This window comes from Chiloscyllium punctatum, chromosome 18 (genome assembly GCF_047496795.1).
Source record: "Chiloscyllium punctatum isolate Juve2018m chromosome 18, sChiPun1.3, whole genome shotgun sequence".
Taxonomy (NCBI): Eukaryota; Metazoa; Chordata; class Chondrichthyes; order Orectolobiformes; family Hemiscylliidae; genus Chiloscyllium; species Chiloscyllium punctatum.
The window spans coordinates 101748789-101763106 of NC_092756.1; the positions used below are offsets into that span (position 1 = coordinate 101748789).

General features: G+C 42.7%; 1 protein-coding gene across 1 annotated transcript; it reads left to right on the forward strand.

Annotated features, from left to right (window-relative positions):
* Positions 1 to 3155: 3155 nt before the first annotated feature.
* Positions 3156 to 13767, forward strand: LOC140489442 (galanin peptides-like). Its single transcript, XM_072589007.1, has 6 exons — positions 3156 to 3303; positions 5340 to 5420; positions 6450 to 6504; positions 7929 to 8027; positions 11479 to 11553; positions 13556 to 13767. The coding sequence occupies exons 2-6, from the start codon at positions 5340 to 5342 to the stop codon at positions 13615 to 13617; spliced, it is 372 nt and encodes a 123-aa protein (XP_072445108.1). The 5' UTR covers positions 3156 to 3303; the 3' UTR covers positions 13618 to 13767.
* Positions 13768 to 14318: the final 551 nt, after the last annotated feature.

Consider the following 14318-nt stretch of genomic DNA (forward strand, 5'->3'; position numbering starts at 1 on the left):
TTGGAACTGGTCCTCCTGGGAGCAGATGCAGCAGAGACGAAGGAATTGGGAATATGGGATGGCGTTTTTACAGGGGGCAGGGTGGGAGGAGGTGTCGTCTAGGTAGCTGTGGGAGTCGGTCGGTTTATAGTAAATGTTTATATTAAAGTAAAGTAAAGTATATTATAGTAAAGGTTTATAGTAAATTTCCATTCCCCCACCAGGTTTAATGATTGTTATGCAACGCTGCACCAAATTCAATAAATTAATCATTAGGCCCTTCATTGGCAACTGAATGGGTCACATGGACCTTAACTGTCTAAATAATGAACTCTGTTCAGGCCTGGATAAGAAGTGAAGGAGGTAGATGAGGAAGAAGTGGGGAGTGGGATTGGGATGAGGGAGAAGTGGAAGGATGGGGGTGAAAGTGAAGGTGATTTGGGGGGATGGCAGTGAAGGAGAGAAGGAGCTGGAGTTATTCTGGGAAGTGTTTTATGTTTAAATTGTCACTGACCTGCAAAGGATTATTTGGAGCTGGGTTTAAAATGGGGTCAGATGAGGTGAAATAGAAATATTGAGCTAGGTAACCTAATGGCTATCTGACTGAGCTAGTGCACAGATAGTTCCACAATGGCTGTATTTAAAGAACAAGGATGTATCGAGAAAAACAAGAAATTATGCAAATAGTTTACAGTTTAAAATTTCCCATTTATAGATTATACCTAAACAACCTCAGTAAAACATTATGTGAGGTTGCCATTTATAAAGTTATCATTAGATTAAAGGCATGTTTAAAAATAACTGGAATGAAAGTAGATTTTCCACTGAAAACCCTGCTGTGATTACCCGTTTTGTTGAGGTCAAACCACCTTCTGGAAGGTCTCTCACTTGCTGTCAAGCAGCTATCACACTCAGACTGTCAAACTGTTTCCTGTTGTCTGTCAAGAATTTTTATTGCTCCTATTTAATTTCAAAAATTACCAGTGGAAATAATAGGTTAACAAATACTGAGAGAAAGAAACATTCCATTAACAGATGGGAATCTATTGTGGTGTATTTGATTACTTTATTGTTAATGTGCTCTGAAATGGAACATTTACCATCCATGGCTAGTACCTATGAGTGGAAATGGTTCAGTGTTGTTTTATAGAACTGGACTGAATCATTTAGCATAAGATATCATTGTAGAGAGAAAATATCCAAATTAATTATCATAACAGAGGATGGAGAGCCTTCTGTATTTTGTAAGTACAGATCAGTACAATAAAATTTTTATCTGAATAAGGTTCCTGGTATTGTTTGCAGAATTAGTGGAGCTACACTGAAAGCATCTACCATAATGTTAACTATGAACTTAAACTTTTTACTGAAGTGAAAACAGCTTTCACCCTGGTATTTCCATCACCTTCCCCTCCCAGAATGCACAGCAGATCATCGTCTCGCTACCTACAGAGTTCAGTGCTGTTCTTGAGCTACATTAGTACCAGCTTCATTTCCCTTCCTGTTTCAGTTTGCTTTTTCATAGTTACATCTCTCTTTTCCTTTAATAATCTCATTGGATAAGTGTCCATTTTTCTCACAATGAGGGACAACAGTGAACTAAAACCTGATTAATGAGGTATTACGATTTGGTCTGAAAATTAAGGAAGTCACTCGCTGGAAATTAAGAATCTACATATGGTAGAGGAACAGAGTCTTTTCAAGACATTGCTAAGGTGATTAGGCTAATTGAGGAGCTTCATGTAGAACTTACATCACAGCATGTATCAGTTCAGCTGAATGGTCTGTTTCTATGTGTAAATTTCATGGAATTCATGCTAAGTTTGAGGTCCAAAATACTGCCTTTGTGTGGTGTTTCAATTTGTGTCCACAGAACATGAAGGACAATACCTCCCCCTGCTGGTGATGAAGTTTGACAGTTGTATCACAGTTGAAGAGTGTGGTGCTGGAAAAATGCAGCAGGCCAAGCAGATGGTCTGAATGTAGTCTGGCGTCAATGTGGGATCAGTTAGTTCTGTAGGCAGGCACTGAGGAAGGAGATGTGACTGGTAGTGAGTTTGGTCCAAATTGTGATGGACTCTGATCTCCAGCATCTGCAGTCCTCACTTCCATCTATTTGTATCACATGGATTGACAGTGCTGAGGGGAGGAAGAGACCATTGAATATTTGGGCAGTGAGAGGGAATTGAGAGATTGCTGTGTGACCAAGTGAGTGAAAGTATTTCTAAAACTAGCCTTGAGAGGCCACAACTAGCCTTTCCCTCATCCTCCTTAATGACCAAAACTTCATATCTCCCAGCTTCATACCTTACTGCCCCCACTCACTTAGCCCCAAGAACACTGAATCTACTCTAAAGTCGCACATAGTATTCTGAGCTACATTGTTCTGTTGCACTGACTATAACTGTCTGTTTTTCATTGGTTTGAATTATACAATCAGATTTTTCCTATTAACATTATTTCTTACAGAATGTTTTAATTTTGGGATAACTAGGAATTACTTTTCATTAAATTCTGTTTTTTTCTTTATGAAACATGAAAATTCTTTCCTCTTTTGTTTCACGATCTTCCATTTTGTTGTCTGTTTTCTCGATTATTCTTTATCTTTCGTTTTGCTTCTTTTCCCCTGTTTAATCATTTAGTTTTATAGATCCCTTTTTTCTTATTTCATTGTTTAATAATTTTCAGAATGTGTTTATTTTCTTATGCAGTTTGCTTTTTGGTTTTCTTCTGTCATTAGGTTTTCATTTCTCCACAACTTTCATTCACTGCACGTTCCATTTTGCCCTTTTCACTGGTTTTCTTTGTGACTTTTCATTTTAGTTCCATATTTGAACAAAGCTCCCTTTTATTTCTACTTTGGTCTGACTCTACTCTGCAATTTATAATCATTGTGACGATTCTGACACATTTTGACACTGATCCTCATCCTCCTCCAGCTTACCGAAAAAAACTTCTTTAAAAAAAAACACTTTCCTGTTAACCTCCAGCATGAACACCAGTCAATTATTAATAATTACCTCCATTTCCCTGTCAGAGATTATAGCTGAAACATCGCACATGCTTTAATGACAAGGCTTTTATGCTGTTCAAAATTTGAATGCATTTACGTAAAAAAAGCATAATGAGGACGCTATTTCTTTTCCACAGATAAATACGCTTCTCTCCTTTTTCTCACATATTCGTACATTGCAACTCAGAACTTTGTGGCTGGGCTTCGCACTAGACTATAGTTGAAGCTATTGTTTGACAAATCACATTTTTTGTGTAATTATTTTAAACTTAGGAAAATAATCTTCAGTATTTTTCTTCCTCCAGATAAAGGTAAAATTATTTTAATACATTTGAGTATTTATGTCAGATGTTTCCAATTGCTGTTCTTGCATCAGCTCAGTGTCATTACAAACTGTGTATGTGTGTGTCTGGATTCGGGCTGGTATATGAGATTGCTTGTTTCAGAGAGGCATAATGGTGACTGCAGCAGAAGTGCAAGTTGACAGAAGAATAGAAAAATCAGCTGATTTTATTTAACCAAAGTTGTTGCTTTTCTCAGGAGAACATTTAACACTGAAACATTGAGTTATCTGGATTCAAAGTGGTGTTGAAAATTGAACTTGGAGTTAGACCCTTCATACCTCATTGAGTTTTGGAATTCCAAAGGGCTATGGTGACCATTATTATCATGCTTGAAATTTGGATAATGATTAACAGAAGGTCTGATGTGGAGGTGCTGATGTTGGACTGAGGTGGACAAAGCCAAAACTCACATGACCAACAGGTTTATTTGAAACCTCAGGCTTTCAGAGGGCTGACAGAGAATACTGTCTGTCTCACTCTGCTCTTGGAGCTTCAAGTCCATTGTTCTTTCCTCACTGTCGCCCTCATTATACTCCCCTCCTGATTGTCTCCCTCGCTGTATTGTCCCCTCCCTCACTGTCTCCCTCGCTGTATTGGCCCCTCCATCATTGTCTCCCTCGCTGTATTGGCCCCTCCCCCACTGTCTCCCTTGTTGTATTGCCCCCTACCTCACTTTCTCCCTCGCTGTCTCCCTCGCTGTATTGCCCCTCCCTCACTGTCTCTCTTGCTGTATTGGCCCCTCCCTCACTGTCTCTCTCGCTGTATTGCCCCCTCCATCATTGTCTCCCTCGCTGTATTGGCCCCTCCACCACTTTCTCCCTTGTTGTATTGCCCCCTACCTCACTGTCTCCCTCGCTGTATTGGCCCCCTCCCTCACTGTCTCCCTCACTGTCTCCCTCGCTGTATTGCCCTCTCCCTCAGTGTCTCTCTCGCTGTATTGCCCTCTCCCTCACTGTCGCCCTCACTGTCTCTCTCGCTGTATTGCCCCTCCCTCACTGCCTCTCTCACTGTATTGCCCGTCACTCACTGTCTGTCTCCCTGTCTCCCTCGCTGTATTGCCCCCTCCATCATTGTCTCCCTCGCTGTATTGGCCCCTCCCTCACTGTCTCCCTCGCTGTATTGCCCCTCCCTCACTGTCTCCCTTGCTGTGTTGCCCCCTCCCTCGCTGTCTCCCTTGCTGTATTGCCCACTCCCTCACTGTCTCCCTCACCGTCTCCCTTGCTATGTTGCCCCCTCCCTCACTGTCTCTCTTGCTGTATTGCCCCCTCCCTCACTGTCTTCCTCGCTGTATTGCCCCCCTCACTGTCTCCCTCACTTTATTGCCCCCTCCCTCACTGTCTCCCTCACTTTATTGCCCCCTCCCTCACTGTCTCCCTCGCTGTATTGCCCCCTCCCTCACTGTCTCCCTCACTTTATTGCCCCCTCCCTCACTGTCTCCCTTGCTGTATTGCCCCCTCCCTCACTGTCTTCCTCGCTGTATTGCTCCTCCCTCACTGTCTCCCTCACTTTATTGCCCTAACTGTCCCCTCAACTTCACCCCAACTTCCTACTCCACACATATCCCCCTCATGTCTGCTTGTAACCCCCTCACGCTACCCTATAACCCTCCTCACTCTACCCTCTGCATTATCCCTTACCACTATTCTCCCTCATCAAACCTCATGTTCCCCCTCATTCCCTGCACTCGTCCTTCACCAACTTCCTCCTCACTAATTGTTGGTGAACTGACCGATACTGTGGGGAGAAAACGTTAAACATTTAAAGCAAATCTGCCCACTGTTTCAATATTTACATTTAATACCAATGTTAAAATGCTTTAACATGTTTCTTTTGATTATCAATACATGTAAATGGAATGGTGACTGGGTTAGAGGCACTGGGAGAGGTAACAGATGATCTTGCTTAGGCAGCTTCACTCCTGCCTGACACAAGCCCAGTATGAAACTCAGGTGCCTCTCATTTTATATTCTATAACATGTAATATTCTTTCTTTTCTCTTTTAGATGTATAAAGACAGGACCCTGATCTGTATGTCTTTGATACTTTGTGGATTAGTGACCGAAAGTTTTGGTTTAGTGATCATGGTAATTATCTTTATGCTTCAATGCAATTTTGATGGGACTAAATTGGATTAATTGGGGTGCGAGTGAGTTTTTCTGGAGGGGGAGATCTGCCTACATTTGATGTTCCTCTGCCTGGAGTAATGTCAATTGAAAAAAAAATCTTTAAAATGTGGATGTGAATGGTTGAAAGTGGGAATATTCTATGATTTTTCCCTCAATGACTTATTACTGTCAGGTCATCTGTAGACTTATATAGAAATAGAATCCCTACAGTGTTGAAACAGGCCTTTCGGCCCAATAAGTCCACACCGACTCTCCAAAGAGTAACCCACCCAGACCCATTCTCCTACCCTATTAATCTACATTTACTCACGACTAATGCACCTAACCTACACATCCCTGAACACTATGGACAATTTGGCATGGCCAATTCACCCCAACCTGCTCAGCTTTGGATAGAAAGAATCATATCCATCTGTGATAACTTTTAAAGTCACCCTTTCTCATTGTAATCGTAACCCCTGGATCCTCACTGATTCTCCATAAACAGCAGCAATTCTAACTTTATAACAGAGCTAACTAGTCACCCTTCCCCATGCTCATGCTCATTGGTAGCAGAGACAACTTGTCAGGCTAGTTCATCTATATCACATAGGATCCTCTGTGTGGGAGCAATGGTTGGATTTGTCTAATCATACAAAACCCAGATTTGGAGGTCACTCTTATTGTGACCTGTCTGTGGAAGGAGATTCTGGAGCAAGAGCTGTCTACGTAGAGAATGCTGAGATGGGACATCTAAAGAGATGAGCTTTTGCAGAGCTGGTCACTCTCCTTGGATTATTTACTAGTAGTTGGATTATTTACTACTGATCAGTAAAGGTGTGGAGGGATTTCTTTTTGGGTCTCCTGACAGGTTGGGCTGTCTCAAAAATATTTTTATGTGTTACTGACTTGTGCAAAAACAGTAAATTACTGGTGGAAAAACAAGCAAGTTACCCATTATGAAAGCAAAATAAGTTGAAAGGTTAACCGGTATAATGTCTTTTTCAGCCTAAAGACAAGAGAGGTTGGACATTGAACAGTGCTGGATATCTGTTAGGTCCACGTAAGTAAAGGTGTCATCACCTCAGACCCCATCCTGATCATCCCCTAAATGTGGCTGACTGTAGGAAATTCTCTAATTTGATGTTTGATGATGTGGGTCCTTTAGTCAAAAGAAATTTTACAAAAGGAAATTGAATTTGTTTGTACCTTGCATTCTCCATCTAACAAGTGAAAGTATTTCACAGTCAATCAATTATGTTGAAGTGTAACAGATCCACTAAGAGGGAGAGAGGAGCTGTCTAGATAATCTGCTAATGGTCATTGTGTTTTTCAGATTGAGGACAGTAGGAGAATTTCTGTTTTATAAATGGTGCATTGAGAGAGAGTCTGGATTATCACTGCAGCAGCCACTGAATAGAAGACCAAGTCATTAATTGAGTTTATCTGCTTAGGTCCTGAAGAGGTACCTGATGTGACTCAAAGAGCTACTGCAAAGTGCAAAATGCTAAAGATGCTCTAAATCTGAAATATAGGCAGAAAATTCTGGAATCACTGAATGGACAAGCAGTCCCTGTAGAGTGAGAAGCAGAGCTAACATTCCAAACCCATGCCATTGAGATCCTGGCATTGTACATTTGAATGTGTAGGAAGTTTGGAATTTACTTTGCATGAATGAATGGTTAGTATTCAATTCGAGCTATTGCTTAGAATGTAATTTTATTTTACTTCAGAATTGGAAAGTTTTAAGATGTGTTTAAAATATCCCCATTTAATTTGAAATAAATTTAGTTTTGGCCCATTTTAATGTTTTACTCAGGAATTTGTGAAGTGGGTGGCTAGGGAATTGCTGGTGCCTCAATTTGATGCTGCTTAAAATCATAGGCTACAAGGTCGCTTAAATATGCAAATCGGTGACAGTCAAATTTATCAGAAAGAGACACCTACCTCCCTCATTCTCCTCTCACACTCATCCATTCCTTCCTCACTCGCCTTTTCCTCTGTCTGTCACCCTCTGCTCCCTCCCTCTCTCTCCTCCCTGACTCAAACTCTCCCTCTCTCCCTTACACTTTCCCTCCCTCACACTCACCCTTTCCTCATCCTCTCCTCCCGCATTCACACTTCCCTCCACTCTCCCTCCTCCACTTCCTGCCTCTGTCAATTACCCTCTCCTTTCATCACTCACCCTCTCACACTCTCTCTTTCTTCCTCACTCACCTCCTCATTTATCATTTCCTCATTCATACCTTCTTCAACTCACTATCTCCAGGGTAGACGGAAGAGGTATAGTGGTAGTATCCCAACCTCTGGGGAAGGAGGCCTAGGGTGAAGTCCCACCTGTTCCAATAGTACGTCATAACATCTCTGAACAGGTTGATTCTGAAAATATTGAGCACGGGGATGTGTTAGATCTGTTAGCAGAAGTCTTGTTGGTTTTTGGTGTTTTATTTTCAGTGAATGAACTCAGTGCAGTATCTTTACTTTAAGATGCAGCGAATGGTCACAGATCACTGAATGACAAAGGGGGTCTCGCTGGAAAGAGAGATACCTTCGATGACAATTACAAATCAGCTGTCGCAAGTTCCAGTAAGAACAGTTTATTGATATTTTTGTTGTGTCCTTGTTGTGGTGTAACAGCCCAGGTGTGAACCAGCACAGACCTGAACTGCCATCGCTCTTCTCAATGTGGGTGTAGACAGGAAACATGAGGGACTGAGGGAAGCCTGCAGGTGAGTCAGAGGGACTGGGGGAGCCCCTTGTGTGGGTCAGAGGGATTGAAGGGCAGAGGGAGGCCTTCATTGTGGTTCAGAGGAACTGAGAGACTCTGCTCAGTTGTGGGCTCAGCCTATAGCATGCAATTTTAAAAAAAATCCTAGAAGTTACAAGATTTACACTTCAACAAGCTTCAACATTGAAATAACTTTAATAAACTGAGAAAACTTTAAAGTGTTAAACAAATCAAAAGCCATTATTTCAGAGGGGTAATATTTCAGAGGGAACTACAGTCAGAGGTAGGGTATTTCAGAGAGAGTTGCAGTGAGGGGTAAAGTTGGAGTAATGGAGAACAAATGGCAGAAGAACTGAATAGGTAGTTTGTATCAGTAAATGTCAGCAAAAGGATGTCAGAATTTCAAGAGAGTCAGAAGGAAGAGGTAAATGTCGTGGCCATCACTCAGGACAAGCTGCTGGAGAAGCTAAAAGGTCTGATGGTGGATAAATCACCCAGACCAAACAAACTATATCCCAGAGTTTTGAAGGTGATTACTGAGGGGATTATAGAGGCATTGGTGGTGATCTTTCGGGAATCACTGGAGTCAGGGAAGGACACAGACCACTTGAGAATGGCCAATGTAACATTTTTGTTGAAGAAGAGGGAGGCAGAAGACAGGAAATTATAGGCTGATTAGCCTGACCTCAGTTGTTAGTAAGATTTCAGAGTCCATTATTAAGGCTAGGGTTGCAGAGTATTTGCAAAGTGCTGAGTCAGCACGGCTTCATCAAGGGGACGTCATGCCTGACAAATCTGTTAGCATTCTTTGAGGAAATAACAAGCAAATTAGATGAAGGAGAGCCAGTGAATGTGATTTATTTGGATTTCCAGAAGGCCTTTGACAAGGTGCTGCATAGGAGGCTGCTAAGTAAGAAATGAGCCCATGATGTTAGATACAAGGTACTAGCATGGATAGAGGATTGGCAGAAGGCAGAGAGTGAGGATGAAAGGGTCTTTTTCAGATGGCAGCCAGTGATGTGTGGAGTTCCACAGGGATCAGTGTTGGGACCACAGCTATTCATGTTATACATCAATGATCTGGACAAAGGAACTGAGGTTTTGTTGCTAAATTGAAGATGACTCAAAGGTAGGTGGAGGGACTGGTGGTGTTGTGGAAGCTGGGAAGCATAAGGAGGACTTGGAAAGGCTAGGAGAAAGGGAAAATAAGTTGCAGATAGAACACAATGTGAGGAATCATGAGGTTATGCACTTTGGTAGGAAGAATAAAGGTATAGACTAGTTTCTAAATGGAAAATAGTTACTACAGAAATCTGTAGCACAAAGGCACTTGAGAGTTTGGAATTCTCTTGAAGTTAACTTGCAGGTTCACTAGGCAATTGGGAAGGCAAATGAAATGTCCACATTAATTTTAAGAGGGATAAAATACAACAGCAGTGATGTATTGCTGCAGGATCAGATCACATTTGGAGTATTGTAGTTATAGAAGGTTGTGCTAGCCTCGAAGAAGGTCCAGAGAAAGTTTACAAGAATCTTCCCAGAGATGAAGTCTTTGTTATATGAGGAGCAGTTGAAGGTCTGTACTGGATGGAGATTAGAAGGATGGGGTGGCGGGGGTTGGAAATCTCTTTGAAACTTACAAAATACTGAGAGGTCTGGTCAGAGTGGACATGGACAAGATAGTTCCACCAAGAAAAGAGACTACGACACAAAGGCACAACCTTAGGGTGAAGGGATGACCCCTTAGACTAAGATGAGGTGGAACTGCTTCAGTCAGAGGATGACTAATCTGTGGAACTCATTGCCAAAGAGGACTGTGGTGGCCAAGTCATTGAATATATTAAGACAGACTCCTGATAAGTACAGGGTGCATGGAGAGAAAGTGAGTGAATAGGGTTGAGAAACATATCAGCCATGATCAAAAGGTAGAGCAGACTTGATGGGTTGAATGATCCAATTCTGCTCCGATACCTTATATTATATAGGTATTTCATGGAGAGTTATAGTGACAGGTAGGGTATTTCAGGGGAAGTGACAGTGAGGGGTAGGGTATTTCAGAGGGAGTGACGGTGACGGGTAGGGTATTTCAGAGGGAGTGATGGTGATGGGTAGGGTATTTCAGGGGGAGTGACAGTGATGGGTAGGGTATTTCAGGGGGAGTGACAGTGATGGGTAGGATATTTCAGGGGGAGTGACGGTGATGGGTAGGGTATTTCGGGGGAGTGATGGTGATGGGTAGGGTATTTCAGAGGGAGTGACGGTGATGGGTAGGGTATTTCAGGGGGAGTGACGGTGATGGGTAGGGTATTTCAGGGGGAGTGACAGTGATGGGTAGGATATTTCAGGGGGAGTGACAGTGATGGGTAGGGTATTTCAGGGGGAGTGACAGTGATGGGTAGGGTATTTCGGGGGAGTGATGGTGATGGGTAGGGTATTTCGGGGGAGTGATGGTGATGGGTAGGGTGTTTCAGGGGGAGTGACGGTGATGGGTAGGGTATTTCGGGGGAGTGACGGTGATGGGTAGGGTGTTTCAGGGGGAGTGACAGTGATGGGTAGGATATTTCAGGGGGAGTGACAGTGATGGGTAGGATATTTCAGGGGGAGTGACGGTGATGGGTAGGGTATTTCGGGGGAGTGATGGTGATGGGTAGGGTGTTTCAGGGGGAGTGACGGTGATGGGTAGGGTATTTCAGGGGGAGTGACGGTGATGGGTAGGGTATTTCAGGGGGAGTGACGGTGATGGGTAGGGTATTTCAGGGGGAGTGACGGTGATGGGTAGGGTATTTCAGGGGGAGTGACGGTGATGGGTAGGGTATTTCAGGGGGAGTGACAGTGATGGGTAGGGTGTTTCAGGGGGAGTGACGGTGATGGGTAGGGTGTTTCAGGGGGAGTGACGGTGATGGGTAGGGTGTTTCAGGGGGAGTGATGGTGATGGGTAGGGTGTTTCGGGGGAGTGACGGTGATGGGTAGGGTGTTTCAGGGGGAGTGATGGTGATGGGTAGGGTGTTTCGGGGGAGTGACGGTGATGGGTAGGGTGTTTCAGGGGGAGTGACGGTGATGGGTAGGGTGTTTCAGGGGGAGTGACGGTGATGGGTAGGGTATTTCAGGGGGAGTGACGGTGATGGATAGGGTATTTCAGAGGGAGTGACGGTGATGGGAGAGGAGACTGGCAAATGTAAATTATACTGAGCTCTGTATTAATGGGGTGATAATTCTGCAGCATGTTGGGAGTTGCTTTGTTAACTGGAATGACAGAATCAATGAGATCTTATTATGTTGTAATACCTGACATTATTTTTTCACTTTAAGGTAATCCACTACATTCAGTTGATGAAAATATACTTCAGACCCTGATAGAATTCCTGAGTTATGTGCATCAGAGAGGTAATGTATAAAAGAAATCTTCGAACAAAAAGCCGCTCAGGCGCGTGAGCCAGTGCTCTGTCGTATTTCAGTGTCATGGTGATTACATGCTGGACCAATCAGACCAGGAGTTTGCATTGGTGTCTGTCACATGTTCCTGGACCTGGGTGAATTCCTGCTGTCGACCCCTATCACAGAACCTGATGTGGAACCTATCCTTTCATACTTACGTGAGAACAGATTCTAGATGCGTTGTTTTTTCTGTTAGGTCTCACATCCCATTGTGGTGGCCTTTGTTTTGGGAAACAGGGAAGTCAATTTTCCAACAGCAGCTACTGGAATTATCAGGAAATGTGGGACTAGAGCCAGCGGCAGGTGGAGGTAACGGAAACTCTGTAGGCAATAACATGTGAAAGACTGGGATTTGCAAAAGAGATAATGGGCTCAGGCTTCCAAATGTTGGAGGGGCTGTAACCAGAGTTAGTGTTTGGAGCTTCCAGTTGCCTGCCACTTCAACACCCCATCCTGTACCCTTGCCAACTTCTCTGTCTCATGACTTGGAGATGCCGGTGTTGGACTGGGGTGTACAAAGTTAAAAATCACACAACACCAGGTTATAGTCCAACAGGTTTAATTGGAAGTACACTAGCTTTCAGAGCGACGCTCCTTCATCAGGTGATTGTGGAGGGCTCGATCACAATACCCTTTTTTAACCCATTGTTAACAGCTAACCCGAGAATGCAACTTTTTAAAAAAAAGGTTTTGTGATTTACACATGAAAGAAGTGAAACTATCACTGTATTCTAACAGATGAAAGGCTTAACAATCAGTTTTTCAATGTATAATTTCAGTTACATCACACTGTAAGTTTTTGCTATAAATTCTGTGTTACGATCGAGCCCTCCACTATTACCTGATGAAGGAGCGTCACTCCGAAAGCTCGTGTGCTTCCAATTAAACCTGTTGGACTATAACCTGGTGTTGTGTGATTTTTAACATTTTCTCTGTCTCAGGCTTACTACAGTGTTCCAGTGAAACTTAGCTTATGCTAGAAGAACAACATCTCATTTTCCACTTGGAGACCCTGCAGTCTTCTGGACGTAATATCAATTTCAATAACTTTCAGGGTTGAACTCCCTTGTGTCTTAGCCCCCATCCCCACACATCAGGCGAAGTCTGCTATTACACACAACCCATTGTTAGCCACTAACATTCTCCATTAATAACTATTCATGCTCCTAGCCAGGTGATTATCCACTCTTTTGTCCGCCAGCTGTGTTTCTCTTTGGACTCTATCCCCACCTATTGTTTACTCCTTACCCCTTTATCTTCCCTCTCTTCTGCATAAAAGCCCACACTTCCCTAGCTACCATCAGTTCTGAGGAAGGGTCACTGGACCCAAAACGTTAACTCTGTTTGCTCTTCACAGATGCTGCCAGACCTGCTGAGCTTTCCCAGCAATTTCTCTTTTTCTTTCTGATTTACAGAATCCACAGTTCGATATTTTCTATTGGATAAATTAATCTTTGTAGTGGGGGATGATCAAAGAGAGTTAACAATTTAACTAGGTTTCAACTATATAGGTCCAGTGGTCACTATGTGGGACCAGTAATCACTGTGAGAGATGCTGCTAAGATTGTAAAGAGGATAAGAGTTGATGTGGTAAATTAGGGCAAACTAATTGAGGAGAAAGTGAGGATTGCAGATGCTGGAGATCAGAGTTGAGAGTGGGATGCTGGAAAAGCACAGCAGGTCAGAGCATCTGAGGAGCAGAAGAAGCATCAGAAGGCTCATTCCTGATGAAGGACTCTTGCCCAAAACACTGATTCTCATGCTCCTCAGATGCTGCCTGACCTGCTGTGCTTTCCAGCATCAGACTTTCGAAACTAATTGAGGAACCAAGTCTGGATGTTAAAACTCTGTATGTACGATTGAAACAGCAAGTAAAGTGGTTTAATGCCTCAGTACATTGATTTCATGGACAGTTTAATATTTTGATGTTATATGTTACTATTTTTGGCAGAATCTGGTTTACTGGATCACTCCAATGTACCACTCTCAGCAGAACAAATGCAACAAGCATAAGCTTTGGATTTTGAATCCTCGCATGTAAAACTACAAACGTTTTTGTTGGAAAAGAAACTGACCCCACCCCATTGTGATTATTTGCACGGATTTAAAGGTTTGAGCTTTGTTTGTGAAATGTCCCAAAAATAAACTGAAGCATCAAAGTTATACCTTTCTCCTGTTTCTCTCATTTCTTTTGTGTCTGAGGATCTAATTAAACTCAGTGTCGTAGTATACCCTGCGTCCAAGATCTGAGATTATTCCAGATAAAGAAGCAGAGGACAATTGCAGCAAACGCTAGTTGACCCAGCTTTATTCATACATCCAGAAAAATCACGCGTTCCCATTGTAGCAATAAATCAGTTATGAAAAGAATCCAGGTCTACCCAGTCTCCACGGTTTGTTCCATTACTGATCATTCTGAAAGTTAAGGGGAGCATTTACATCATTCTTATCTGTTTCTTTTGTTGGTTTGTTGCTTTGTCTTGCAATTTATTTAATTTCATTGAATGACCTTTCTTGTTTGATCAACGGTCCCATAAACTGTGATAAAAACACTTCTCAGAGCCTCACTTTAAAGTTGAAAAAGTCAAGTCTCTCTTTGGTTTTTCCTTTTTTCAATTACATTTAGAATCAGAAATTTCTCTTTGATGAGGGTCCGAATGTCTCCCTGACTTATTGATGACCAGAACAAGACACATGCTTATTGAAGGTCCAGC

What these genes read in the sequence shown, in the direction of transcription:
- LOC140489442 (XM_072589007.1), top strand. Translation starts at nt 5,340, where the DNA reads ATGTATAAAGACAGGACCCTGATCTGTATGTCTTTGATACTTTGTGGA. An exon ending in TGGATATCTGTTAGGTCCAC is followed by an intron (nt 6,505 to 7,928) that starts GTAAGTAAAGGT and finishes CTTTACTTTAAG; the next exon opens with ATGCAGCGAATGGTCACAGA. An exon ending in GAGTTATGTGCATCAGAGAG is followed by an intron (nt 11,554 to 13,555) that starts GTAATGTATAAA and finishes TATTTTTGGCAG; the next exon opens with AATCTGGTTTACTGGATCAC.